At 48.6% G+C, this 26,486-nt stretch overlaps 1 protein-coding gene across 1 annotated transcript; it reads left to right on the top strand.

Annotated features, from left to right (window-relative positions):
- The first annotated feature begins 6,923 nt into the window (after positions 1–6,923).
- On the top strand, positions 6,924–7,691 carry LOC136465271 (uncharacterized). Its single transcript, XM_066464075.1, has one exon. It carries the CDS (start codon positions 6,924–6,926, stop codon positions 7,689–7,691), a length of 768 nt encoding a protein of 255 aa, XP_066320172.1.
- The last annotated feature ends 18,795 nt before the right edge of the window (positions 7,692–26,486 follow it).

Here is a 26,486-nt window from a genome sequence, read left to right as displayed (position 1 = left end):
GAAGCCATGCTCGTTGACTTTCTCCGCGTGAATGCCGACATGTTCGCATGGAGTCCCTCGGACATGCCGAGCATACCAAGGGAGGTCGCCGAGCACGCCTTAGACATCCGGGCTGGCTCTAGGCCAGTGAAGCAGCTCCTGCGCCGATTCGATGAGGAAAAGCGCAGGGCCATTGGTGAGGAGGTGCAGAAGCTTTTGGCGACTGGATTCATCAAAGAAGTATCCCACCCGGAGTGGTTAGCTAATCCTATATTAGTTAAGAAGAAAAATGGGAAGTGGAGAATGTGTGTAGACTACACCGGTCTAAACAAAGCATGTCCAAAAGTCCCTTTCCCATTGCCCCGAATCGACCAAATCATCGACTCCACTGCGGGATGTGAAACCTTATCCTTCCTTAATGCGTATTTCGGTTACCATCAGATCAAGATGAAAGAGTCCGACCAGCTCGCGACTTCTTTCATCACACCATTTGACTTGTACTGCTACGTGACTATGCCGTTCGGCCTCAGAAATGCGGGGGCCACATACCAGCGGTGCATGACCCATGTCTTTGGCGAGCACATTAGGAAGACCATCGAGGCCTACGTAGATGACATCGTGGTCAAGTCTAGGAAGGCCAGTGATCTCGTCAGTGACTTGGAAATAGCCTTCAGATGCCTCAGGGAAAAGGGCATCAAGCTTAACCCCGAAAAGTGTGTCTTTGGGGTCCCCCGAGGCATGCTTTTAGGATTTATAGTCTCGGAACGCGGCATCGAAGCCAACCCGGAGAAGGTCTCGGCCATGACCAACATGGGGTCGATCCGAGACCTCAAAGGAGTATAGAGGGTTATGGGATGCCTTGCGGCCCTGAGCCGCTTCATCTCGCGCCTTGGCGAAAAAGGCTTGCCTCTGTACCGCCTTTTGAGGAAATCAGAACGCTTTTCTTGGACCCCCGATGTAACACCCTAGGTGTTATGGTTGCACTAAAACACTTGCATCACATGAGCATGTGCATCATCATCTCATTCATAAGCATCATACCATGATGAATGTATCATTTCATGTGTGTTTCTATTTGGATTGTTTGGTTCTATGATAGCAATTGTGTGTGCTCATGTGTGGTCTATGCAAATGGGTGTAAAATGTCCTCTTAAACAACTTAGCTACACTTAGAATGTCATTAGCAACAATGTTCATGTTGACCATATTGCCTAATTACACTTCCAAGTAATAGCTTGACCTGTGTTGACCCTAGAGCTCTTATCTTTGACTGTTTAAAAAGTACAACTTAGAGTGTTTGCATGTCTGAGCAATCTAAAGAAAAGTTGTAGCAAATTTTATAAGGAACAAAAGTTGTTTTATGACCAACTCATGAAAATGTGCACAACATGCTCAAAAAGGTCCCACAAGTCAGAATTGGGGTTGGATTCAACACTTAGAAATTTTCTAATCTGGATGTTGATTTTCAGTTTCTTGTACCATTGTTTGGAGCCTTGTATCTCCCTAACCAGGCCGAACCAGCTCAAGCTCCAATTGGAAAAGTTGTAGTCCTCACTTGGATCTCCAACTTTGTCAACTACGCCATGCGCTAGATCATCACAGGTTAGGAGATATGGAGCGTTGAACTTGCGCTGTCAGTCGGTCAATTGGGGCTCTGATGGCGTTCGGGTTCAGGCCGAGTGGCCGACCGCCATTAGGCCGCGGCGGCCAAGTGGCGGTCGTACGACGGCGCTGCCCCTACAAGTCAGGCCATCGCGGCCACGATGACGCCACGCGCCCGTTGGCTCACCTATTTGCTTTGCCGTCTCCAGTTCGCCTCGCCATTCGCTCCGAGGCACAGCACCGCGCCTCCGCCGTCATTGCCGAGCGCATCGCCGTCGCATATCACCCTCGCCGTTGCGTCATTGCTCACTCCAGCTAGTCCACAACTCCACCGTCATCCTCTGTAGCTCATCCACCTCGCCTTTGAGCCTAAGAGTCAAGGTAGAGGCCGTATTCATTCTTCTCCGTGGTAGAGCGCCATTGCCGCCAAGAGCTCCGTCGAGTTCCCGCGCGTTCGCCACCGCGTCTCGCCTCGCTCCATCTCACCCATAGCTCCGCCTTGAGCTCCTCTATCCCGTCATCATCTCCGTGCAGCCACCCAACCCTAGTGAGGCCACGTTAGGCATTTCCGCCATGGTAGAGGTTCGTCGGAGTTAGAGCTCGCCGTGGCCGACCGCCACCGGAGTCCTCTCACTCCTTTACCTTACTTCCTCTAGCTTCCCTGCAAGATCTTGAAGCTCGTACCGAGCTTAGCCACGCCTTACATGGCCAGCTTTCATCGGAGCGCCGCCGTGCGCCATGGCTGACGCACCTAGAGGGCGGTAGAGCTTAGGTGTAGGAGGTCAATAGATGCGGGAGGTCTAGGCAGACACGCCGGTGCCCTTGGTTTCGCCGGAGGAGTAGCCGCCGGTGAGGTAGCGCCGATCCGCATCGCCGGAGAGCCGCCTCCCCTGTTTTCAGTAGCTGACCGGCGGGGTCCACTGATCCGCGGGTCCCGCGTGTCAGTGACCCAGATCTAGAAAGCTAGTGCATTTGTTCAGATTTTCATGCTATTTTGTGAATTTTGTATCTCCAAATTGGTAGATCCAAATGGAGTGATTCTAATTTTGGTAGAATCATAGTGAAGCCTAGTATTTAGGAAAAATATGACATGAGCACTTGAAGTGGAAGTTTTGGATGAATTAAATTGAAACTTGGAATGTGTTTTTGAATGCATGCAAACTTGTTTAAATTATATCTTAAGTTTCTGTGCTCCAAAAATTATAAAATTTTGTGGGTGAGCTCTTCTTGATTAGTAGAAGCTCTGGTAAAAATTTTAGAGTCAGTGCATGTATGGTTTTTGATTTATAGATTTTCCTTTTATCATTGGATGATCCTTGTGGGAATTTTAGTAAATTATTTATGAATCCAATGACCATGAAAATTGTTTGAGGATGTCCTAGTGCCTTAAGGATGCTAGGAAAAATATAAAATATGTTTCTTGACACTTCTCACTAGGGTTTCCTATTTATGTCATTTTAAACCTTTATGCCTTGTCATTTTTGTGTAGGATGTTATACTTGTTCAAATGATGTGAAATTTATTTAATAGCTTATTGAAGACATGTATAAGATACTGTGATTTTTGTGGAATTTTCTGTACAATTTGGGCATGTGTTTATTAATTAACCTCACTATCTAAATAAATTAATAAAGGTATGAAAAGAATTTATTTAGGAAGGGCCACTATGTTTGATTGTGTTCATTTGATGTATATTAACTGTTGGTAACATTGGTTGTACTCATGGTGCTATTCGTGTATGTAATGAAATAGTATTTTCACTATAATTCTATGATAGTGACCTTCTGGACAGATTTGAGAGTTAAGCAGTTTAACTGGTGAATTTGATGTTTGCTGAGAAAGTGGTCAATGACAAAGTTGTAGGAAACTTGTTTATATAGCTTGTGTCAAAAGTTCAAGACATTTGGCCTAGTAGTTTGAGAGTTATGTCAGTTGGAAGGCAGCACTCCCAACTGCCTGCTCTCTGGAATTCACGGACAGTTTTGCACGATCAGTCTGGGTGACCTAGTCTGAGTTTGAATTAGACTTTGGTGATTAAACAAAAGTTGTAGACAATTTTATAAGCTTTCCAGAAAGTCTTAAATCATGGTATTTGGATCTGTAGAACTCTAGTTATAGATCAAACTTGTAGCTACTATTTGCAGCCTAAAAACTGTTGAGTGCAGTGAATGACTTGTTTGCTTTATATGAGTTGACGAGATGATTTAGATGCTAGGCTAATTTAGATAAATTGATAGTTGCAGGTGCTAGACCTCTTACTGAAGATGAACAACTTTATCTTAGGTTATTAGAACTTGGTGAGTGTGCCGCTCTTGTTTTCTAAAAGAGATATGCACCTACTCGGTAAAATTGATGTTAATCTTGTATCATTATGTCTTTCATACGTCCATTCATACATGGCTGTACATTTCATCATCACCTTCCATCTCTTGTGCATGCATGATTCTTATACTATGCATATGCATGCAATAGGTGTTTCGGAGGGAGTCACGCTTCTGGAATTCGAGCAAGTACTTTCGGAGGAACAGCAGCAAGCTCAGGAGCAGGAGGTGCAGGCCCCCGAAGAAGGAGCCGACGAAGAAGTTCTTAAGTGTCCCGATCACCAACCTTCATCTTTTCTGAAAGGCAAGCCTCGGAGCATTATAAGTCTCCTATGTTTTAAAAATGGTTACCTTTAGTATCTTTAATGGTGATGCATTAAGTGATAGGAACTGGATGCAAACTCTTGTTGCATATATATCTATTCCTTGTCTAGTAAACGTACCCTGAATCCTATTTAGGTCCAGGAGCGAATCAAAGCTTAGCCTTGCTTAGACTGATAAAATTCAGGTGATTTCCTATCACCTGCAAGTTAGGATGATGTCTGGTCATGGTTGGTTATATTTGCTATCGTGAAAAATAACCATGTGTTAATAATGAATTGTGACCGGGCGGGATGTCGATAGAGAAGCAACAAGGCAAGGAGGTCTTGGGTGTGGATCTATCCCCGTCTGTGTCGGTTAAGGACCGATTCGCTGTATGTCCTCATGTCATATTGAACGCATGCCTATCACTTAGTTGGCCGGATAACTCATTCTGACCGCGAAGCCGAGTAGCTCAACTCAGGCCGAGAACCGAAAAGTGAAACTACGCACCCTGGAGGTAGTAAGGATGTGCGGGGAGCCATTGGTGTAAGTCCTAGGTGAGATTGACCACCTGGCAGAGTGGACTCCCTGAGGGTGAGGGGCTGGGCGGACCTGCAATTCCTGAGTTGTACCAAAGGTGACCCGAGGAAACCACTGATCAGGTTGATTGGGTTTGTGTTAGGAATACCCCTCCAGCTGGATAGGAATCGATTCGAATCGCCGTCTCTCCTGGATAGTGAGAACTTGACTGAGCAGCGACAACGTAGATGCACTTAATGGAACTTGATGGTTAAATCGATGATGATGATACAACATTATACCGGATATGGTTACTAATGTTTGGAGTTAAATCAATTGTTTGCTCTAGTACAGGTGCTAATCTAGTTGATAGGTTCAATTGGATAAAATGTTGCTTATTAATAATGTAAATTATGCTCTCATATCACTAAAGCTTTTATGCAAAATGGTTGTCAAGCAAGATCCACCGATAAAGCCTTGCATACTCCTTGGTGTCAGTTATTTCTATTTTACGATGGGTAAGTCTTGCTGAGTACATCCTCGTACTCAGGGTTTATTCACCCTTGTTGCAGATGACGTGCTCTATAACGGCTACTACAAGTATTGTCTCCACCCTGCGGGGGATGAAGACTAGATCATGGGCATGATCATCTATGTTATCTTATCTTACTACTTTTGCTTGATATGACTATGGAACTGGCTTGTATTTGAACTAAGTGTGTGTGATGGTCTCAAACTACTTTGCTTCCGCTATTTGTGAACTCATTTTGTAATAACTATGTGTACTCTGATGTATGAGGTACTTGGGAACTACTTGTGAAATGGATGTAACATGTGGCTTGTTATGTTAAATTACTGTGATCTTGGTTGTATGCAAGTTGGTTTGAAATCCTTCATGGTTTCAGTTGACTACCGGGTTTATATGGGTTCAAGTATGACGGTTTGATCACTCCGGTGATTGCTTTCATACTTGTGCTCTTATAAATTGGTCAGTTCTGTTACAGCTAGCATCAGAGCTAGATTCAACATTAAACATGTCATATGTGTATTTAAAACAAAGGTTTTTGTTTGCGAAAATCAGTTTGGACAACTTATAGCTACTTATATATTGGTGTGTTCAAATCTGAAATTTTACTTAAGTGTGCCAATGGTCATATCCTCTATGCCCAAATAAGGACTTTTAGGTGGCTTATTTAAGTAATGACTTTGGGGGGTAATTGCTTGCATTCTATTTCGTCGTTCATACGGCGTGCTATTGTATGGATGCCATCCGCTTAGGTGGTAATGTATGGATCAATTGCCTCTACGCCCAGGTAAAGTGAGTTGTGAGAGCATGACCGTCCAACTATCGGTCTAGGGGAGAGTTAGTTGTGGTTACCGGAATGTTTACATGTTGCACACATGTACATATGAAGGTACTTAATTGTGGGTGTATCAATCGGGTAGCTTTGGATACCGAAGTATATATATCCGGGGATGTATATATGGAGAGTATCTTAGTTTACTGCTTTCATTGCGTGCTTATTTCTTTTGTTGGGATGGGCTGCAATGAAATTTTCTGTAGGTACACTAACAACGCAATGTGTAGCTCGACTAGATACGTATATGAGAGAACATATGTATGCCACCGTCTATGAATGTTAAATTTTTCTTAAGATTCGTGAGGACGTACGGAATGTGCATACATCATGTTTACTCATGCCATTACATTTTTGCATCACTCCCTCCCTTATCTTTAATCATTCCGTTATATATTTCTCATCCTTTAAGATAATCCTCCCACACCCAAATTGCAACATCACCACAGATGGCCGCACCAACACTACCGCCCAAGAGCAGCACATTCCTTCATGTGTTTGGCACCCCAACCCTGTTGTGGAGGGTGCTACATTCAGTAGGATATACGGAGCCGCCTCGTTATACTTAGATGTAATCTCTGAAACTTGCATGTTGGCTCCATGTGGATGTGAGCTTTAAATAAAAGTCCAGCTTTGATGTTGGCAAAAATTTAGCATGTAAGCGTATGCATCACATGAATGTGCGGAGTAAAGTCATGGCGATGTTATGAGGATGAGTTATTGTGCCTTTGTTTATTGTATGAAATTAATCTCTCCAATAAGTTCAGTTTGGCATAATTCTACAATCCTTCTACAATGTATCTGACATCGTCCATCATTACTCATAAATGCACTTCTGCAGATGTCGCGCAATCTGCATTCAGGCCATGCTAGAGGTAGTGGTGATGATGATCTTCCACCGCCACCACCACCCACACCGTCTGATCTGTTGGCCATGCTCGTGGAAGGTCAGCGTGTGTTGGGGGACGCTATGCGTACCCTGGCCCAGCATCAAGCACAGGGCCGCAATCAACGACAAGGACCAGAGCCCAACCAGTTTAGTGATTTCAAAGAATTCCAAGATACCAAGCCACCCATATTCAAGGAAGCTGAAGAGTCGCTCCAGGCAGAAGAGTGGCTAAACACGCTTGAGCACAAGTTTCGTTTGCTCAGAGTGATGGAGCAGATGAAGGCGGAGTATGCTTCGCATCAGTTACAAGGACTAGCAGGTATTTGGTGGTGTCATTATAGGTCCACCTTACCTGAGAATGTCCAGATCACTTGGAATCAATTCCAGGAGACTTTCAAGAGTCATTATATTCCTCCCGGGTTGATGGCTATAAAGCACAATGAGTTTATGAAGCTGGTGCAAGGCACCAAGACACTCACTGAATATCTTTATGCCTTCAATCATCTGGCAAGGTATGCTCCAGAATTCATTGATTCAGAAGCAAAGAGGATTCCCAGCTTTAAGAGAGGGCTTAGTCCCAAACTGATGAAGTCCATGGGGAACAACAAGAGTGTCACTTTCAATGAGTTCATAAGCGATGCTCTCACTCAAGAGAATAACAATAATGTCTATGCTGCTTCCAAAAACTGCAAGAGGGTCTTTGAGGTAGGTGTCTCTTAGGCTAAAGCTCCAGTAGCGAAGACTCAGTTTCGCCCACCGACTATAGCCGTTAGGTACCGGCGGCCATAGAAGAAGAATCAGGCAAAGACTGGTTTCAAGAAGGCATTTACTGTACCTCTTCCAAAGGGCACCATAGGACCAGGAAATTCTTTTGTTCCGCCAGCTAATAGGCCCTGCTGGAATTGTGGCAGGACAGGTCATTGGTCCAAGAATTGTCCATATCCTTAGAAGAACAATCAGAAGCAAGGGAATTCTGGTGCTCGTCAAGGACATGTTAACTACACCAATGTGACTGAGATACCCTCTAGAGAGGTGGTTACTGCGGGTAAGTTTCTTATGAATCAACATCCTGCAGTTGTACTATTCGATTCTAGTGCTTCGCATTCATTCATGAGTCTAGCTTTTGCATCAAAGTACAATCAGGAGGTAATTACACTCTCCACGGGGAGTTATTGCATTAGTGTAGCTGGAAGTAGTATTTCTACCAATCAGATAGTGCAGGCTGTGAGTATTGAAATAGGGGGACGAGTGTATACGTCAGATCTAGTAATTTTGCCAGGGCTAGGTATAGATGTAATCTTGGGAATGAAGTGGATGAGCTGTCATGGAGTACTCATCGACACTTCCACTAGGGTGTTATGTTAAGAGATCCTATTAACAAGGAGGCTTTCCTAGTGCCACTTCCCAGAGACCTGGAACTCCACAACACTGCTAATGCCCTCCAGGCCCCGAGAATAGAGGACGTTCTAGTAGTGTGAATTTCTAGATGTATTTCCTGATGATTTACCTGGTTTACCGCCGGATCGAGATATAGAATTCAAGATCGAGTTAGTGCCGGGAACTGCACCTATTTCTAGAAGGCCTTATAGGATGCCGCCCAATGAGTTAGCAGAGCTTAAAGTTCAGTTACAAGATCTGTTAGAGAAAGGTCTTATCCGACCTAGTGCTTCTCCCTAGAGTTGTCCTGCTATATATGTGAAGAAGAAGGATAAGTCATTGCGCATGTGTGTGGATTATCGTCCACTCAATGTTGTGACCATCAAGAATAAGTACCCATTGCCTCGCATTGATATTCTATTTGATCAGTTGTCTAAGGAAAAGGTATTCTCCAAAATTGATTTGAGGTCTGGTTATCATAAGATAAAAATTAGACCGGAGGATGTGCCTAAAACTGCTTTCTCCACCAGATATGGGTTGTATGAGTATCTTGTTATGTCTTTTGGCTTGACCAATGCTCCTGCATACTTCGTATATCTAATGAATTCTGTATTCATGGAGGAACTGGACAAGTTTGTAGTTGTCTTCATTGATGACATCTTGATCTTTTCCACAAATGCCGAAGAACATGCCGAGCATCTGAGAGTTGTTTTATCCAGGCTATGAGAACATAAGCTTTATGCCAAGTTCAGTAAATGTGAGTTTTGGCTTAAGAAAGTACCTTTCTTAGGTCATGTGTTGTCCGATGAAGGGATTTCGGTTGATCTGTCTAAGGTGCAAGAAGTCATGGATTGGAAAGCACCAACTTCAGTGCATGAGGTTAGAAGTTTCCTTGGTTTGGCTGGATATTATTGTCGATTCATCCCGGATTTCTCTAAGGTAGCCAAGCCCATGACCAGGTTGCTTCAAAAAGATGTAAAATTTGTTTGGACTCCAGAGTGTGAGACTGCTTTTTGCACTTTAAGGACCTTGTTGACATCAGCTCCTGTGTTGGCACAACCAGATATCGAAAAACCTTTTGATGTGTTTTGTGATGCATCAGGTACCGGTTTAGGATGTGTCCTTATGCAGGAAGGCCAGGTTATTGCTTATGCCTCACGTCAGTTAAGGAAGCATGAAGCCAATTATCCGACTCATGATCTTGAGTTAGCTGTTGTTGTTCATGCTTTGAAGATTTGGAGGCATTACCTGCTCAGTAACATGTGCCATATCTATACCGATCATAAAAGTCTCAAGTATATCTTCACTCAACCAGAATTGAACATGAGGCAGAGAAGATGTCTAGAGTTGATTAAAGATTATAACTTAGAAGTTCATTATCATCCGGGTAAAGCAAATGTTGTTGCTAATGCTTTGAGTAGAAAATCTCATTGCCATTCTCTCTTGGAATCAAATTATCATTTGGTACATCTGTTACATCCTGCTGTGTTGCACAGTATTACCCTTAGTTGCTCTCTGGAAAGTAAAATCATCGAGCTTCAGAAAACCGATGTGGGTGTGTTCCATATCAAAAGGAAGATGAAGGAACAAGAGACAAAACACTTTCGTGTTGATGAGAAGGGTGTTCTATGGTTTAAGGATAGACTTGTAGTACCGAAGGACAAAGAGCTTAGAAACCAAATCTTAGAAGAAGCTCACTCATCCAAGTTATCTATTCACCCGGGAAGTAGCAAAATGTATCAAGATTTGAAATCTCGCTTTTGGTGGACCAAGATGAAGAAAGAAATCGCAGCTTATATTGCAAGGTGCGACAATTGTTGTAGAGTCAAAGCAATTCACATGAAGCCTGCTGGACTTCTCCAACCATTGTCTATACCAGGATGGAAATGGGAAGAGATTAGTATGGATTTCATTGTTGGACTTCCCCCTACCCAAAAGAATTTTAATTCCATATGGGTAATAGTGGATCGTTTAACAAAGTCTGCTCATTTCATACCAGTTAGAGTTGACTATCGACCAAGTGACTATGCTGAATTATATTTTAATCAGATAGTACATCTCCATGGTGTTCCTAGAACCATTGTATCTGATAGAGGACCTTAGTTCACCGCTCGTTTTTGGGAACATTTGCACAAGATGATAGGGACCAACTTAGTTAGAAGTTCTGCTTATCATCCACAAACCTCCGGACAGACGGAGCAAGTGAATCAAATATTGGAAGACATGTTGAGAGCTTGTGTCATATCATCCAAAGGTTCGTGGGATAAGTGGTTACCCTTGGCTGAATTTTCCTATAATAATAGTTATCAAGAAAGTATCAAGATGGCCCCGTTCGAAGCGTTGTATGGTCGCAAGTGTAGAACTCCTTTGAACTGGGTTGAATCTGGAGAAAGGAGATATTACGGCATTGATTTCATTGAAGAGGCTGAACAACAAGTCCGTACTATCCAAAAACATATGAAAGCCGCTCAAGCTAGGCAGAAAAGCTATGCGGATAAAAGAAGAAAGCCCATTGAGTTTGAGGTAGGTGATCATGTTTATCTGAAAGTATCACCGATGAAAGGTGTGCAGCGATTCGGAGTAAAGAGGAAGCTTGCACCTAGGTATGTAGGCCCATATCCGATCATAGAGAAGAGTGGGAATGTAGCTTATAAGATAGAGTTACCTTATGAGATGAGAGCTATCTTCAATGTTTTTCATGTCTCTCAATTGAAGAAATGTCTCCGTGTTCCTGAAGAAAGAGTTTCACTTAGAAATATCAAGTTGAAATCAGATCTATCCTATGAAGAAAGGCCAGTGCGGGTTATTGATACAAGGGAGAGAGTAACCTGAAACTATGTGGTCAAGTTTTACAAGGTTATGTGGAGTAACCAAGGTAGTGAGAGCGATGCAACGTGGGAACGGGAAGATTATTTGAAGGATGTATACCCTACCTTTTATTCAAAATGGTACGCTTTTCAAATCTCGAGGCGAGATTTTAATAAGGGGGGAGGGCTGTAACACCCTAGGTGTTATGGTTGCACTAAAACACTTGCATCACATGAGCATGTGCATCATCATCTCATTCATAAGCATCATACCATGATGAATGTATCATTTCATGTGTGTTTCTATTTGGATTGTTTGGTTCTATGATAGCAATTGTGTGTGCTCATGTGTGGTCTATGCAAATGGGTGTCAAATGTCCTCTTAAACAACTTAGCTACACTTAGAATGTCATTAGCAACAATGTTCATGTTGACCATATTGCCTAATTACACTACCAAGTAATAGCTTGACTTGTGTTGACCCTAGAGCTCTTATCTTTGACTGTTTAAAAAGTACAACTTAGAGTGTTTGCATGTCTGAGCAATCTAAAGCAAAGTTGTAGCAAATTTTATAAGAAACAAAAGTTTTTTATGACCAACTCATGAAAATGTGCACAACATGCTCAAAAAGTCTCACAAGTCAGAATTGGGGTTGGATTCAACACTTAGAAATTTTCAAAGTCTGGATGTTGATTTTCAGTTTCTTGTACCATTGTTTGGAGCCTTGTATCTCCCTAACCAGACCGAACCAGCTCGAGCTCCAATTGGAAAAGTTGTAGTCCTCACTTGGATCTCCAACTTTGTCAACTACGCCATGCGCTAGATCATCACAGGTTAGGAGATATGGAGCGTTGAACTTGCGTTGGTAGTCGGTCGATTGGGGCTCTGATGGCGTTCGGGTTCAGGCCGAGTGGCCGACCACCATCAGGCCGCGGCGGCCAAGTGGTGGCCGTACGCCGGTGCTGCCCCTGCAGGTCAGGCCATCGTGGCCACGATGATGCCACGCGCCTATTGGCTCACCTATTTGCTTCGCCGTCTCTAGTTCGCCTTACCATTCGCTCTGAGGCACAGCACCGTGCCTCCGCCGTCGTTGCCGAGCGCGTCGCCATCGCATATCACCCTTGCTGTTGCGTCATTGCTCACTCCAGCTAGTCCACAACTCCACCGCCATCCTCTATAGCTCATCCACCTCGCCTTTGAGCCTGAGAGTCAAGGTAGAGGCCGTATTCCTTCTTCTCCATGGCAGAGCACCATTGCCGCCAAGAGCTCCGTCGAGTTCCCGCGCGTTCGCCACCGTGTCTCACCTCGCTCCATCTCACCCATAGCTCCGCCTTGAGCTCCTCTATCCCGTCATCATCTCCGTGCAGCCACCCAACCCTAGTGAGGCCGCGTTAGGCATTTCCGCCATGGCAGAGGTTCGTCAGAGTTAGAGCTCGCCGTGGCCGACCGCCACCGGAGTCCTCTCACTCCTTTACCTTACTTCCTCTAGCTTCCCCATGACATCTTGAAGCTCGTACCGAGCTTAGCCACGCCTTACATGGCCGGCTTTCATCGGAGCACCGCCGTGCGCCGTGGCCGTGCCGCCATGCGCCATGGCCGATAGAGGGCGGTAGAGCTTAGGTGTAGGAGGTCAATAGATGCGGGAGGTCTAGGCGGACACGCCGGTGCCCTTGGTTTCATCGGAGGAGTAGCCGCCAGTGAGGTAGCGCCGATCCGCGTCGCCGGAGAGCCGCCTCCCCTATTTTCAGTCACTGACCGGTGGGGTCCACTGATCCGCGGGTCCCGCGTGTCAGTGGCCCAGATCCAGAAAGCTAGTGCATTTGTTCAGATTTTGATGCTATTTTGTGAATTTTGTATCTCCAAATTGGTAGATCCAAATGGAGTGCTTCTAATTTTGGTAGAATCACAGTGAAGCCTAGTATTTAGGAAAAATATGACATGAGCACTTGAAGTGGAAGTTTTGGATGAATTAAATTGAAACTTGGAATGTGTTTTTGAATGCATGCAAACTTGTTTAAATTATATCTTGAGTTTCTGTGCTCCAAAAATTATAAAATTTTGTGAGTGAGCTCTTCTTGATTAGTAGAAGCTCTGGTAAAACTTTTAGAGTCAGTGCATGTATGGTTTTTGATTTATAGATTTTCCTTTTATCATTGGATGATCCTTGTGGGAATTTTAGTAAATTATTTATGAATCCAATGACCATGAAAATTGTTTGAGGATGTCCTAGTGCCTTAAGGATTCTAGGAAAAATATAAAATCTATTGCTTGACACTTTTTACTAGGGTTTCCTATTTATGCCATTTTAAGCCTTTATGCCTTGTCATTTTTGTGTAGGATGTTATACTTGTTCAAATGATGTGAAATTTATGTAGTAGCTTATTGAAGACATGTATAAGCTACTGTAATTTTTGTGGAATTTTCTGTACACTTTGGACATGTGCTTATTAATTAACCTCACTATCTAAATAAATTAATAAAGGTATGAAAAGAATTTATTTAGGAAGGGCCACTATGTTTGCTTGTGTTCATTTGATGTATATTAACTGTTGGTAACATTGGTTGTACTCATGGTGCTATTCGTGTATGTAATGAAATAGTATTTTCACTATAATTCTATGATAGTGACCTTCTGGACAGATTTGAGAGTTAAGCAGTTTAACTGGTGAATTTGATGTTTGCTGAGAAAGTGGTCAATGACAAAGTTGTAGGAAACTTGTTTATATAGCTTGTGTCAAAAGTTCAAGACATTTGGCCTAGTAGTTTGAGAGTTATGTCAGTTGGAAGGCAGCACTCTCAACTGCATCACACCTGGGAGTTAGGGGTCGAACACAAGAAAAACAAATAAAACAAGGGGAACAGGACTCACCCTCGACCTTTCCCTTCCAGACCATAGCCTCGGTCCAGGAGGCCTTGGCCACCTTGAGGGCCTCTGCCAGGGAGCCTTTCGTCAGTAGGTGCGCACCCTGCTCCGCCCCCAGCTGCCCAGCAAAGGCCTTGGCAGAGGCCGTCGCTTCTTCAGCCCGAGACCAAAAGGCATCCCGATCGCCGGCCACCCGGGTCAGCTCCTCCTCTAGCTCCTTGACCCGCGCCGCCAAAGAGGCGACCTGCTCCTGAGCCGTGGCTGCCTCTGCCTTCATATCGGCATTGCGGAGGCGGAGGTCCTCCACCTCCGCGCTCTGCGCCGATAGAAGCTCGTTGGCGTCAGCGAGCAAGCCCTTCTGCCGCTGGAGCTGGTCCCAGACGTCCCTCTCCCATCAGAGGAACAATGACTTCCCAAGGGACCGGGTCTCGAGCTCCTAGATAGGCAAAACAGAGGTCATTCACTACAAGAAAACTCGGAAAAAGACGACACCACATGAGAAAGGAAGGCGTGAACCTAGGCGACCCCGGGCAGGTTGTCGGCCACGACGAACAGCGCTATCCATAGTGACCGCTCCGCCAGCTGGCGGTATTGCTCGAAGGTATCCCAGCGCCCGCCCTCGGCCACGTCCTCGAGGGCAAACAGAGGCTCCCTCTCAGGGTCGTCCCGGCTCTGCCACAGGACACGCGGGTGATCCCACCAGCAGGGCTCGGGTCGTACCTGCACGAGGGCTGAGCTTCCCTCACCCGAGGTCAGAGCCGGCTGCACCATAGTGCCAGCCACCTCAGCGTCGACCACCTCCTTCGCTCAAGAAGTATCATCGGAGGAGATCGAATGGACCTCCACTTCCCGGGCGCTCTCCTGCAACGGCGGCGGGCCTTGGGCCAGCGGCGGCATTAAGGCTTGCCCCGCCTCCACCTCCACTTCCTGGGCCGCCGGCTTTGCCGCACTCACACCGCCTCCCGCCACCCCAGCCTCGGCGGTCTCAGGGGCACCGGTCCCCGCCACCCCGGCCTCGGTGGTCTCGTGGGCTTCGGTCCCCGCCACATCAGCCTCAGCGGTCCTGGGCGCCCCGGCCTCTGTCGCCTTGGCCTCGGAAGTCTGGGGGGCCTCTGTCTCGCCCTCGGTGGCCTCGGCAACTGGGCGCGCCTTAGTCCATCTGACTCGTGGGCCTCGGCCTCGCGGGGCATAGGCGTTTCCTCCCTCGCTCGCTCCGTGGCCGCCCCGGTAACCTCCCCCTGGGCGACCAGCTCCTTCAGGTCGGCCCTTGTCGACGTCCTATCATGCTGTGCGGCAGCCTGTGCCTCCACCACCTGATGAGCGGTGGAGCCCATGCTCACCTTGAGTGACTTAAGCGGCGCCAAGGCAGGCACCTCCGCCTTATGCTTCCGGCTGAAGGCAAAACACCCACTTGGTTAGCATATGACCATAAAGCGAGCGGGAAATGATGCAAACTCCGCTGAAAAAACACTCACCTCGAGCAGGGGTGCAACCGCTTCAGCACTGCGACCCGCCTCTACAACGGTGATGGCGGCGGCTATGGCATGGCCTCCGTATCCACTAGTGCCAACCGGCCCTCACCGGACTCCGGCACCCCTCGGTCCTCTGCGGGGGCAGTTGCGTCGCCCCCGCCGCCACTTGCTCCACCTCCACCGTCGAGCCCACTGGGCTGACGACGTGTTTTCCCAACGCCCACGCCTCAGGCGTGTCGGCCTCGGCCCCAGGGCGGGCGATCGCTGGCCCCGAGGCATCCTCTCCTCCTCCTCTTGGGAGCACCGGGCTGCTCGCCGACACCCCAGGCGCCGTCTCCCCGACGTCAGGGAGATGGTCCAGGGGACCCTGCCCCCTCTCGCTCTCGTCATCTCCATCCAAAGCATCCGTCGACAGTGACAGCAACGGAGACAACTCCACCGGGAGACCGTCCTGCCTCTGCTGCTGGCGGCGCTTCTCCAGTCCCTCACGCGCAAGGATCTTCCTCGTACGCTTTGCTTCCTTGGTGTCCTTCCGCCTCTTCTGCACCTCGGCGTGCGCCCGGTTCATCGCCCGCCGCGCTGCGTCCTCGGGCAGTGGGGAGGCTCACACATCCCTCATCCCCTGTAGGAACGGCAAACACGGGTAAGGGAACAGGAAATGGTGAGGAACAGGGAGGCCTCAGGGGCTACAGTGGTGCGTGACTTACTAGGGAGAGGTACCCCCGCGACGGGCGCATCACGATGGGGGTCAGGCCACCGCTCCTCAGCTTCGCCTCCACCATCTCCCTTACCCGACAAAGAATCTCCTCGTCGGAGAGGGCAGAGGTGAACATCCGGATGCCCTCGATTGGCTCATCCGGTCTCATCTCGAATAGGCGCCGCCGCCGAGCCATCAGCGGCAGCACCCTCCGGCGGTGGAAGGCAGCCACAACCACAGCCGCCATAAGGCAGCGGCTCCGCATCCTCTCCAGCCCCTCTAGGAGTGGCTGCAACTTGGGCTAATCCTCCTTCGGGACCCCATACTTCCACTTCTCCGGACAGCTCTCCACGATCTACCCGGTGTAGGGGGGAAGTCCGTCGTCGTTGTTGCGGAGATAGAACCAGCTGGTGTACCAGCGACGATTGGTTGACGCGAGCTGGGCCAGGATGTAAAGGTGCTGACGGTCCTGGCGCACTTGGAGAGTGCAGCCGTCGGCCCTCACCGCCTTCCTCGTGCTCGATGTGCCTGTCAGCTTGGTGGTATGCCCCGCCCGGAAGAGGTGGAGCCATAGCTCCCAATGGGGAGCAATCCCCAGGTACCCCTCACAGACGACGACGAAGATGGCCGCCTGCGCGATGGAGTTGGGGTTGAAGTTGTGGAGCTCCACGCCGTAGTAGTGCAGGAGCGCCCGCATGAACCGGCCCGCCGGCAGGCCGAGGCCACGCTTGTGAAAGGACACGAAGCTCACAACGTAGCCATCGCGTGGCCTCGGCTCCGGCTCGACCGACGGAGCAATCCACTCCGGCCTGTTGGGGTTGGTAACCGGACGGAGAAGGCCATCATCGACAAGCGACTGGAGCGTCTCCACAGATACATCGGACTAACCCCAAGGGTCCGCCTCAATGACAACGGCACCAACCATGGGTGCGATGGAGAATACGACTACGGCGGTGAGCCTCTCTCGCTCTCTCTACCTCGCCCTTCTCTCTTCTTCTCCCCGGAGCTCTCTGTTCCTAGCAACAGCTCAAGGGCGGCAAAGGCAGATGCAGGCAAGGTAAGGAAGGGAGGGGCGAGGCTCATTGCGTATTTATGCAGGAAGAAAGCAAAATGGGCGGGCAACAAAATCGGGAAAGTTTCCCTCAGATCCGGCACAGTTAATCCAGATCCGATTTAACCGCCCACGCACCCACCTTTTCCTTATTTTACGCGTGAACAGTTACGTCCCATCCGCTGACAGGGCGTTCAACCACCCTGAGAAAACCACCTCAAAAGGCGCGCCTGCCGTTGTCAAACCGATGGAGAGGGGAATATCCCCACCCGATTCCTTTCAGACGAAGGAACTGGGCACCGAGCCCGTTATGGTCCAGGGGTTCAAAGGCTGGGCCTCCAAAGGTTTTGACAGCCGCCTCAGGGCAATAGAGTCAGGGATGACTACGGGCGAGCCCATACGGGGCCGAGGCCTAAGCAAGCGAAATGCTTGGGACGCCCCAAGTCGTGTCCGAGACCGGCAGGGAGGTCTCCGAATGGGATCCCACCGTAGGGAAGCACCGAGCCACCGGGGCCCATCGAACGGCCCCGGCACCCAATAGAGAAGCCCACTGGTACTCTTGGAGTGCGTCTCTGGACCGCTAGCTGACCCCTATCAAATGGGGCACGCGCCTCCACTCGGACTTACCCGATAACAGCTCACCGGAAGTGTCATCCGCTCGTGCCCACCGAGGGTAGCCTGGCATATTCCACCCCTCCTTCCAAACAAAAAGGATGTGCAAGGGTCATACAAAAAGCCAGGGGAACCCCTGATGGCCCTCTCGCTCCGTACAGAGGCTAGGGGGCTCTTCCTGCAACCTTGCCGAGACCCGGCGACCCAGGCTCGCACTCGAGGGGGCTCGGCAAACAACCCCTCCTTCCGAACGAAAAGGATGCGCGAGGGTCGCACAAAAAGCCAGGGAACCCCTGATAGCCCTCTCGCTCCATGCAGAGGCTAGGGGCTCTTCCTACAACCTTGCCGAGACCCAGCGACCCAGACTCGCACTCGAGGGGGCTCGGCAAACAACCCCTCTGTCCAAATGAAAAGGACGCGCGTGGGTCACACAAAAAGCCAGGGGAACCCCTAACGGCCCTCTCGCTCCGTGCGAAGGCTAGGGGGCTCTTCCTGCAACCTTGCCAAGACCCAGCGACCCAGGCTCACACTCGAGGGGGCTCAACAAACAACCCCTCCGTCCGAACGAAAAGGATGCGTGAGGGTTGCACAAAAAGCTAGGGGAACCCCTGACTGCCCTCTCGCTCCGTGCGGAGGCTCGGGGGCTCTTCCTGCACCCAGGACGAAGACAAGCGACCCAAGCTCGCACTCAAAGGCTCAGAAAAATGCGATAAAGGGCATCGAGCCCGTTATGGTCTAGGGGTTTGAAGGCTGGGCCCCCGAGGGTTTCGACAGCCGCCCCAGGGCAGCAGAGTCAGGGACAACTATGGGCGAGCCTGCGCATGGCCAAGGCCCGAGCAAACGATCGCTCGAGACGCCCTAAGTCATGTCCGAGACCGGCAGGGAGGTCTCCGAATGGGATTCCACCGTAGGGAGCCACCGAGCCACTGGGGCCCATCGAACGGCCCTGTCACCCACTAGAGAAGCTCTCTAGTACTCTTGGAGTGCGCCTCTGGACCGCTAGCCGACCCCTATCGAATGGGGCACGAGCCTCCACTCGGACTTACCCGATAACAGCTCACTAGAGGTGTCACCGCTCGCGCCCACCGAGGGTAGCGTGCCGTCCTCCATCCCTCCTTCCAAACGAAAAGGATGCGTGAGGGCCGCACAAAAAAGATAGGGAAACTCCTGATCGACCTCTTGCTCCGCGCAGAGGCTAGGGGGCTCTTCCTGCAACTGATCCGAGGCCCAGCGACCCAAACTCGCACTCATGGGCTCGGCAAACGCAATTAACCCCTCGCACGACGTAAGAAAAGTCCTTGGGGGAATAAATCCACTCCCCCAGGGCCTCGGGGGCTACACCCAGCGGGTGCGCTCACGCGCACCCACCGAGGCCTCAAGTATGAAACACCACCCCGCCAGGAGCTGCTGTGAGCCGAGTCTTATCAAAACCTCAAGAAGAGCGCTCGCACTCTCCCTAAGGCTCGAGGGCTACTGTCGGGTACCACGAGAAGGGGTCCCCTAAGCAACAATCGAAAAAATTGCTTAGACCCCGTCAAAATCAAAGCCAAGAGACAACTATTGGCTAAACCCCGGCCATGTCCGAGGCCACCTACTCTCCACCTCGCTAGAGGCCTCACACGAGAGGACTTGGATGGCCTACCGAATCTCCGCCTCGCTCGGGGCCTCGCACGAGAGGCCTCGGATGATCTATCGATTTTTCACCTCGCTCGAGGCCTCACGCAAAAGGCCTCGGCCAGGGAACCGATTCCCCGTCTCGCCCGAGGCCCCGCGCGTACAGCCTCGGATGAGACGCTGATTCTCCACCTCGCTCAAGGCCGGCTCGGCAAAACAACTCTGTCGCCTCCGCCTCGACCAACTTCTCGGACAAGATGTCACGTCCGACTGGCGCGTTCAACCACTCCCGCGATATCAGTCGAACGACGGCTCGACACAGCAGAGTGGATGACGAGACGCCAGTCACATCGAAGCCATGCCATCCAGGACAGGACAGGGCAGGGGTTATCGGCTGCTGTGCTCGGTGCTGTGCCCACGACCGGCGCCCGTACTACGCTGTGCTACCTAACCCCTGCTCCAGGAACAATGCGGCATGTGGAGTCAAGTCTGGGTTACTATAGCCTTGGAATCAGTGTACAGGACCAACTGCTCCCTCCACGCCTCGGCAGTCTACTTCAGGGTCTCGGCAACCTTGGGATTCGCGCCCACCGAGCCCCCCCCACGACGGCTCGGCCTCGGCACCAATTGAGCCTGTCAACGCACAGCAACCAGCACATCGCTTGCCAGGCCCAGCGTCAAGCTATCACTGGAGCTCCCACGTCGCACAGGATCGGATGTGACCGGCGCGTTGCTCCAGCACTTCAAGGGCAGGACCACTCCATCAACCATGCCGCCATAGTAACAGGCTACAGGGCTCGGACATGCCACCTCTGTTCGCACGACACCGCGTAGCTAACACATGTATCACCCCTGTCCCCCCCTTCAACTATAAAAGGGAGGGATTGGGGTCGTTTCTAAAAGGCCCAAGCGCATGAGATAGACGAACACGTATAGGAGGACAGACTTACTCTCACGCTCGCACACACCCAGGCATAGACGGGTTCATGAGGTAGACGAACACACGCTCGACTCTCTGTAACGCGCACGCTTCCCCACCGCCTGAGATCAACATCTCAAGCAATCCATGCCACTCCACGTAGAGACCTGGGACTAGCTCCCTCTCTCGCCCTGCTTGTAACCCCCTACTACGAGCATTTCGGTGCAAGGAATACAAGATCGATCTCTCAGACTGGACGTAGGGCACCTATTGCCCGAACCAGTATAAACCTCGTCTCTTTGCATCACCATCCGGGATTAGGGGCACGCAGTACATTTTTACTAGTTGGTTGAGGGCCCGCCGGTCCAAAACACCGACAGGTCCCATGCTGCATCAGCCTCAGCAGAACAAGTTCACAGTAGAGAAAGACCAGTGTCTCTATTGCAAGAAGACGGGACATTATAAGAAAGATTATCCCGATTACTTAAAGATGATCATGGTAAAGAAAGGTAAGAACATTATTACGTTCATAAATGAATCCCTGTATGTACAATATTCAAAATCTACTTGGTGGATTGACTCAGGTGCAACTGTTCATGTTGCTAATTCTTTACAGGGATTCCGTTCGACGAGGACTACGCAAAGAAGCGAAAGACACATTAGAGTTGCAAATGGAGTCCGAGCAGATGTTGAAGCCGTTGATGATCTTTCTCTAGAGCTTGTTGATGGTTTCACACTTTTACTTAGAGATGTACTATATGTTCCCTCTCTATAGAGAAACTTGATTAGTGTTTCATGCTTGGACAATGATAGATATGATTGCCATTTTGGAAATGGCAAATGTAACATTTAATAATGCATGTGTTGGTCTTGCAATCTTACAAAATGAGCTTTATTCATTATCACTACGTGATGATGTGAATGTTGTATGCGATGATGGGAACGTTGTGTGCGACAATGAGAATGTATCCTCGTCTGCGGATGTAAACAGAAAACGAAAGAAAGCTCACGATACGTTGTCGAAATTATGGCACTGTCGTTTATGCCATATTTCAAGGAGGAGAATAGAAACACTAGTTAAGAATGATATTCTTCCTTCATTAGAGCTCTCAGATTTAGAACAATGCAGAGAATGCATAAAAGGAAAGTATGTAAAGAAAATTAAAAAAGATGTCAAACGAAGCGTAGAAATTTTACAGATTATTCACACAGACATCTGTGGTCCGTTTCCTATAAAGAGTGTTGATGGTTATGATTCGTTCATAACATTCGCAAATGATTACTCCCGTTATAGCTATATTTATCCAATCAAAGAAAGAACAGAAGCATTGGATAAATTTAAGATATTTAAGGCATAAGTTGAAAACCAACATAATTTAAAGATTAAGATAGTCAGGTCCAACCGTGGGGGAGAGTACTACGGTCGGCATACCCCATATGGCCAAGTTCCTGGACCTTTTGCAAGGTTCTTACAGGAGAATGGCATAGTAGCCTAGTATTCTATACCGGGCGAACCTCAGCAAAATAGAGTAGCTGAAAGGCGCAATCGTACCCTGATAGATATGGTGCACGGTATGATAAGTTACTCCACCTTACCGTTGAGCCTGTGGATGGAGGCATTAAAAACCGCCATTCATATTCTCAATAGAGTACCAAGTAAGTCGGTGCCCAAAACACCGTATGAGTTGTGGACATAAAGAGTACCCTCACTAAACCACTTACGTGTGGGGGGGAGATGATAGGAAATTCATATCTGGATTTGTATTCACTCTCGCAGGGGGAGCTATTTTATGAAAAAGCTCAAAGCAAACCGTCACTACATCGTCCACAATGTATGCCGAGTTTGTAGCGTGTTATGAGGCAATAGGGCAGGTGAACTGGTTAAAGAAGTTCATACCCGGGTTGAAGGTGGTTGACGATATCCATAGACCACTTAAGTTATACTGCGATAATAATCCGGCAGTACAGTATGCTCACAACAATAAGTCAAGTGGTGCTGCCAAACACATTGACATAAAGTATTATGTTGTGAAAGATAAAGTCCGGGATCATGTCATAAGTCTTGAGCATATAAGTACCGAAAAGATGCTCGCGGATCCACTTACAAAAGGCTTACCACCCAACGTGTTCAGAGAACATGTAGCTGGCATGGCTTTAAGGGAAAGTCTATAATTCCTGGACGAAAAAGGCCCAAAGTTAAGTATTTTTTGCAGAACAGAGCGGTGTGTTGTAGCAATTAAATCTATCGCCAATTGACCATGACGATGAAATATGCTCTATACGCTAATCTGTAATGGAATGAACAAAAGTACATGATATAAAATTAAAAGATGGTATGAGATTAAAGGGGAGATTGTTAGATTGATCTCCAATCCCAAACTGGGCCCAACAGCCCAGTTGGGCCTTTTATCCGCGCCCTGATCGGGGGCGCCTAGCCCACTATGGCTGGAGGGCCCCTGTCACACTGCGTAATAAATAGAGGTGGGGGCCGGCGGCTCAAGTCACGAGTTTCGCCTGAGCCGAGCTCCCCACCGACACCTAAACTCTAATCCAATCTAGAGGGCGCGCAGCCAGTGATGGGAAGGACCTCCGCTACCAGTTGCGCCGCCACCGGACAGCGTCACCGGCGACCACTGCACTGCGCCGCCACCGGTCTTCCCCGACCGTCGCTGCCCTATCGCAAACATCGACTCCATGGCGGACGCGAGCGAATCCTCCTCCACTGACACGTCCATCTCCTACCCCTCCATTTCTCTCGTTCTACTTATTGTTACTGCATTAGTAGACGTTCTAGGGTTCATGATTCTATTCAATAGCAAGTATTTGGCTAGATGTATGCTCCTATCGGTTCAACATGGTCTAGATTGGCTGGTGAACATCATCGTCCGATACACACTAGCAGTACGTAGCACCATTACTCTTTCTGTCATCTTTATTTCATCCAATATTACTTGTAGTTGACTACTACTGGCGGCTCAAATGCAAATCGGTCGCCCTCGTCCCCGAAATAGTTAGCGTGCACCGATCGATTACGTTGAGCAAGTCGTATATTACTCTAAGCTTGCTTGCAACTGATGATAGATAGCAATGGAGCCACGCATGTTGGTTTCCTCAAAGATTGCTTGCACGCATCAAAAATGACGCGCGCTCGGCTGTGCATGGAAGGGTCATCACAGATACGACATTATATAATACTATATATGATATGTATATACTCCCTGCATCCACTTTTAGTACGCGTTCTAGGGTTTGAAAATGTCAAACAATATAAGTTTGTTCAATAATTAGTCAAATTATATACATGTTTGATGTATCTTGTACATGTACTAAAAACAAAAGGAGGTCGTAGCACTATGACTGACTTATTAGAGCGTCCGTAGTGTGCTCATTTACCCCGGTTCTGTAGCCCGGTCCTATACATTGCGCATGTCACTCCTATACTCCAAAACAAAGAACCAGCTCCTATAGATGGAAACTGCTCCCATCAAATAAAATATATTATTCTCTCTCCCAATCTTGTCTACTCCCTTTGAGACATTGCAACTATAATAGGGAATGTAGCATTCTTTTTTCTTGTTGTGGGCCCACACCTCAATGATGATGCCGTTCCTATACACTGATATTTTGAACAAAGTAAGCATGCTTCTATTGTCCTGGTTCGTTTGACTGATAAATAATGATTGAAAGTACTGTTGGCTAATTTATTGTGAGAGAAAAATACTACTCGTTGGCTAAAAAAGTATGTCTTATAAGTCAAACGATCAGGGCGTATATAGAACCAAGTGTGCTCCTATATACTGCTGGTGCCACACAAGGCGTAACATCATATCAGTTGGCCGATGAAATACTAGGTAGCTCGTTGGCATTGGCAATTGACGATTGCTCCATCTCCATCGCGTGATCCCGAAACGTCACTCACCGCACCATTCCATGCATGAAAGCTCAGATTTTTCAGGGGCTGCCAGTTAATACCATGCATTTCGAGCCGTCGCGGGCGTCCCATTTTGACTTGGCGCTCGGCGTCTGCACGCAAACGCAAATTTGATGCGTCCGAGTCGTCAAGTCTCCAGCTCCAGGACTGGATCATCCAGCTCTCTCCTTGTCTCTCACTCCACCACCACACACAAGCAAGCGTGGTTGTTACTATACTTATCAGCACTGCCATTTGATCACCTCTTAATGTGGCCTCATAGATCTCGATCGCAAAGATGCAATTAGCCAGGGGATCTGATTGTGGAGGGATCGGAGTAGGTAGGCAGGGAGTACTACTCGTATACGTAACGATTATGCGTGCCTGATGCACTGGTACCCTAGGCGGCAGCCCCCCCCCCCCCCCCCCCCCCCCCCCCCCCCCCCCCCCAACCCACCCACAGTACATTGGTTCAACAGAATTGGTTCAACAGAAGAAGAAGAAGCAATCAACTTAGGCCCTGTTTAGATCCCACCCAAAAACCAAAAATTCTCAAGATTCCCTGTCACATCAAATCTTGCGGCATATGCATGGAGCATTAAATGTAGGTAAAAAGAATAACTAATTGCACAGTTTGCCTGTAATTGGCGAGACGAATCTTTTAAGCCTAAATAGTTCATAATTGGACAATTTTTGCCAAATACAAATGAAAGTGCTACAGTAACCAAAAGCCAAAAAATTTTCGGAGCTAAACGCGCTCTTAAAGGCTCGTATCCGAGCAACCAACCAGCGCTGCAGATCGGAGAAGGCTGACCGGGTCAGCCGGCGACGGGTCCAGGCGACTGGTGACCTAGCTAGCTAGCTCTCGCGATCGACGCTAATTAATGTGGGTGCCACCGGACCGGAGCGGAGGATGGCATGGCACGTCAACTTGGCCCGCGCAACGCCACCGACGACGGCAAGGATGGCCGGATGGGCACGCACGCCGATCCCCCACCGGCCACCGGCCGTGGGCGCGTGGCGCAGCAGTCCCCGGCGAAACTCGAGATCATATTAATGGTCACGACGCACGACCAAAATGATGAACCTTGCTTGTACGTCGTACCCGCCATGTCCTTTTGTGCAATCCGTTAGCTGTTACTACCACTACTGCTATCACGGTTTCTTAACTACAGTACTAAGCAGCGAGCTAAAGAGGCACAGACCATGCACGTGGCAGCAGCGGCAACGAGCATGTGCCATTTTCTCCTCCGTCGAAAGGAGTTGGTGTCGATCGTCGTCGTCTCAGGGCTCTGAGGCTCAGGGACGAGATGACGAAGCAAAGCAAAGTACGGTCGCAGTTGCAAGCGGAGCACGGTACTGTACAATCTGCATTCTGCACTGTGCCTGCTACGGATTAAGCAGTGCTCAGATGTCGCGTGCTTGGAAGGAAGATGAACGACGAAACGGCACGCGAGAAGAGCGCCACGCTCCCCTCCAGCTGCGACTCACCTAGGGCCAGTGGGATACGTCAGGTCAATAGGACGATAGGTCACCCGCATCACGGAATTCATCACAAAGTCCTCTTGCAACTTAATGCAACAGCGACCTCGCCATCAAAGCCGTCCTTCCGGTCAGCCTGGCACACAGGCAACATGGCCTAATGAACATGGCAGACGCCCCAGAGAGGCATCCAATGCAAAAACGGCCCCTGATGTTTCGGTTAAACCACCTTGCGACGTCCTGTAGACACACTCGAGCCACATTTTTTTTTCCAAGGCAAAATCTAGAATTGCATTTTTTTTTGAACCGAGTGAGTACATCCGTGCGCTCTTTGTGTCTTTACGGATATAACCATTAACCAGTGGTTTCCATGAGAATTTACTATATATCATGTCATAAATGTTGTGCTCAAATTCTTAATATGTCATCTGCAGAAAGCCAGAAAGTAACGTTCAAGTACAGCACTGCTTTCCTGACCCCACTTTTCATCTGTGACAAGTTGGTAACTGTAGCAGTACTATGAACCTATGGTACTTCAAGCCATATATTCTGACTGAGACCATATCTTCAATTGGTCAACAAATCTACGGTGGGTGTGTTTGTCGTCTTTAGGTCAAAAGTAAATAGCGGTATTAATTAATACCAGCAGACACGTTGTACCATGAAATGAAGGAAAATAGAAAGTTTCTGATGAGGCACAAAGAAGCTTGA

This window comes from Miscanthus floridulus, chromosome 1 (assembly GCF_019320115.1).
Source record: "Miscanthus floridulus cultivar M001 chromosome 1, ASM1932011v1, whole genome shotgun sequence".
Lineage (NCBI taxonomy): Eukaryota > Viridiplantae > Streptophyta > Magnoliopsida > Poales > Poaceae > Miscanthus > Miscanthus floridulus.
Note: the sequence above shows the minus strand (reverse complement) of the source record. Positions and strands in the feature narration are given on the sequence as shown.

Bases quoted from the DNA above. Each gene is read 5' to 3' on its own strand.
- LOC136465271 (XM_066464075.1), top strand. From the start codon at position 6,924: ATGTCGCGCAATCTGCATTCAGGCCATGCTAGAGGTAGTGGTGATGAT.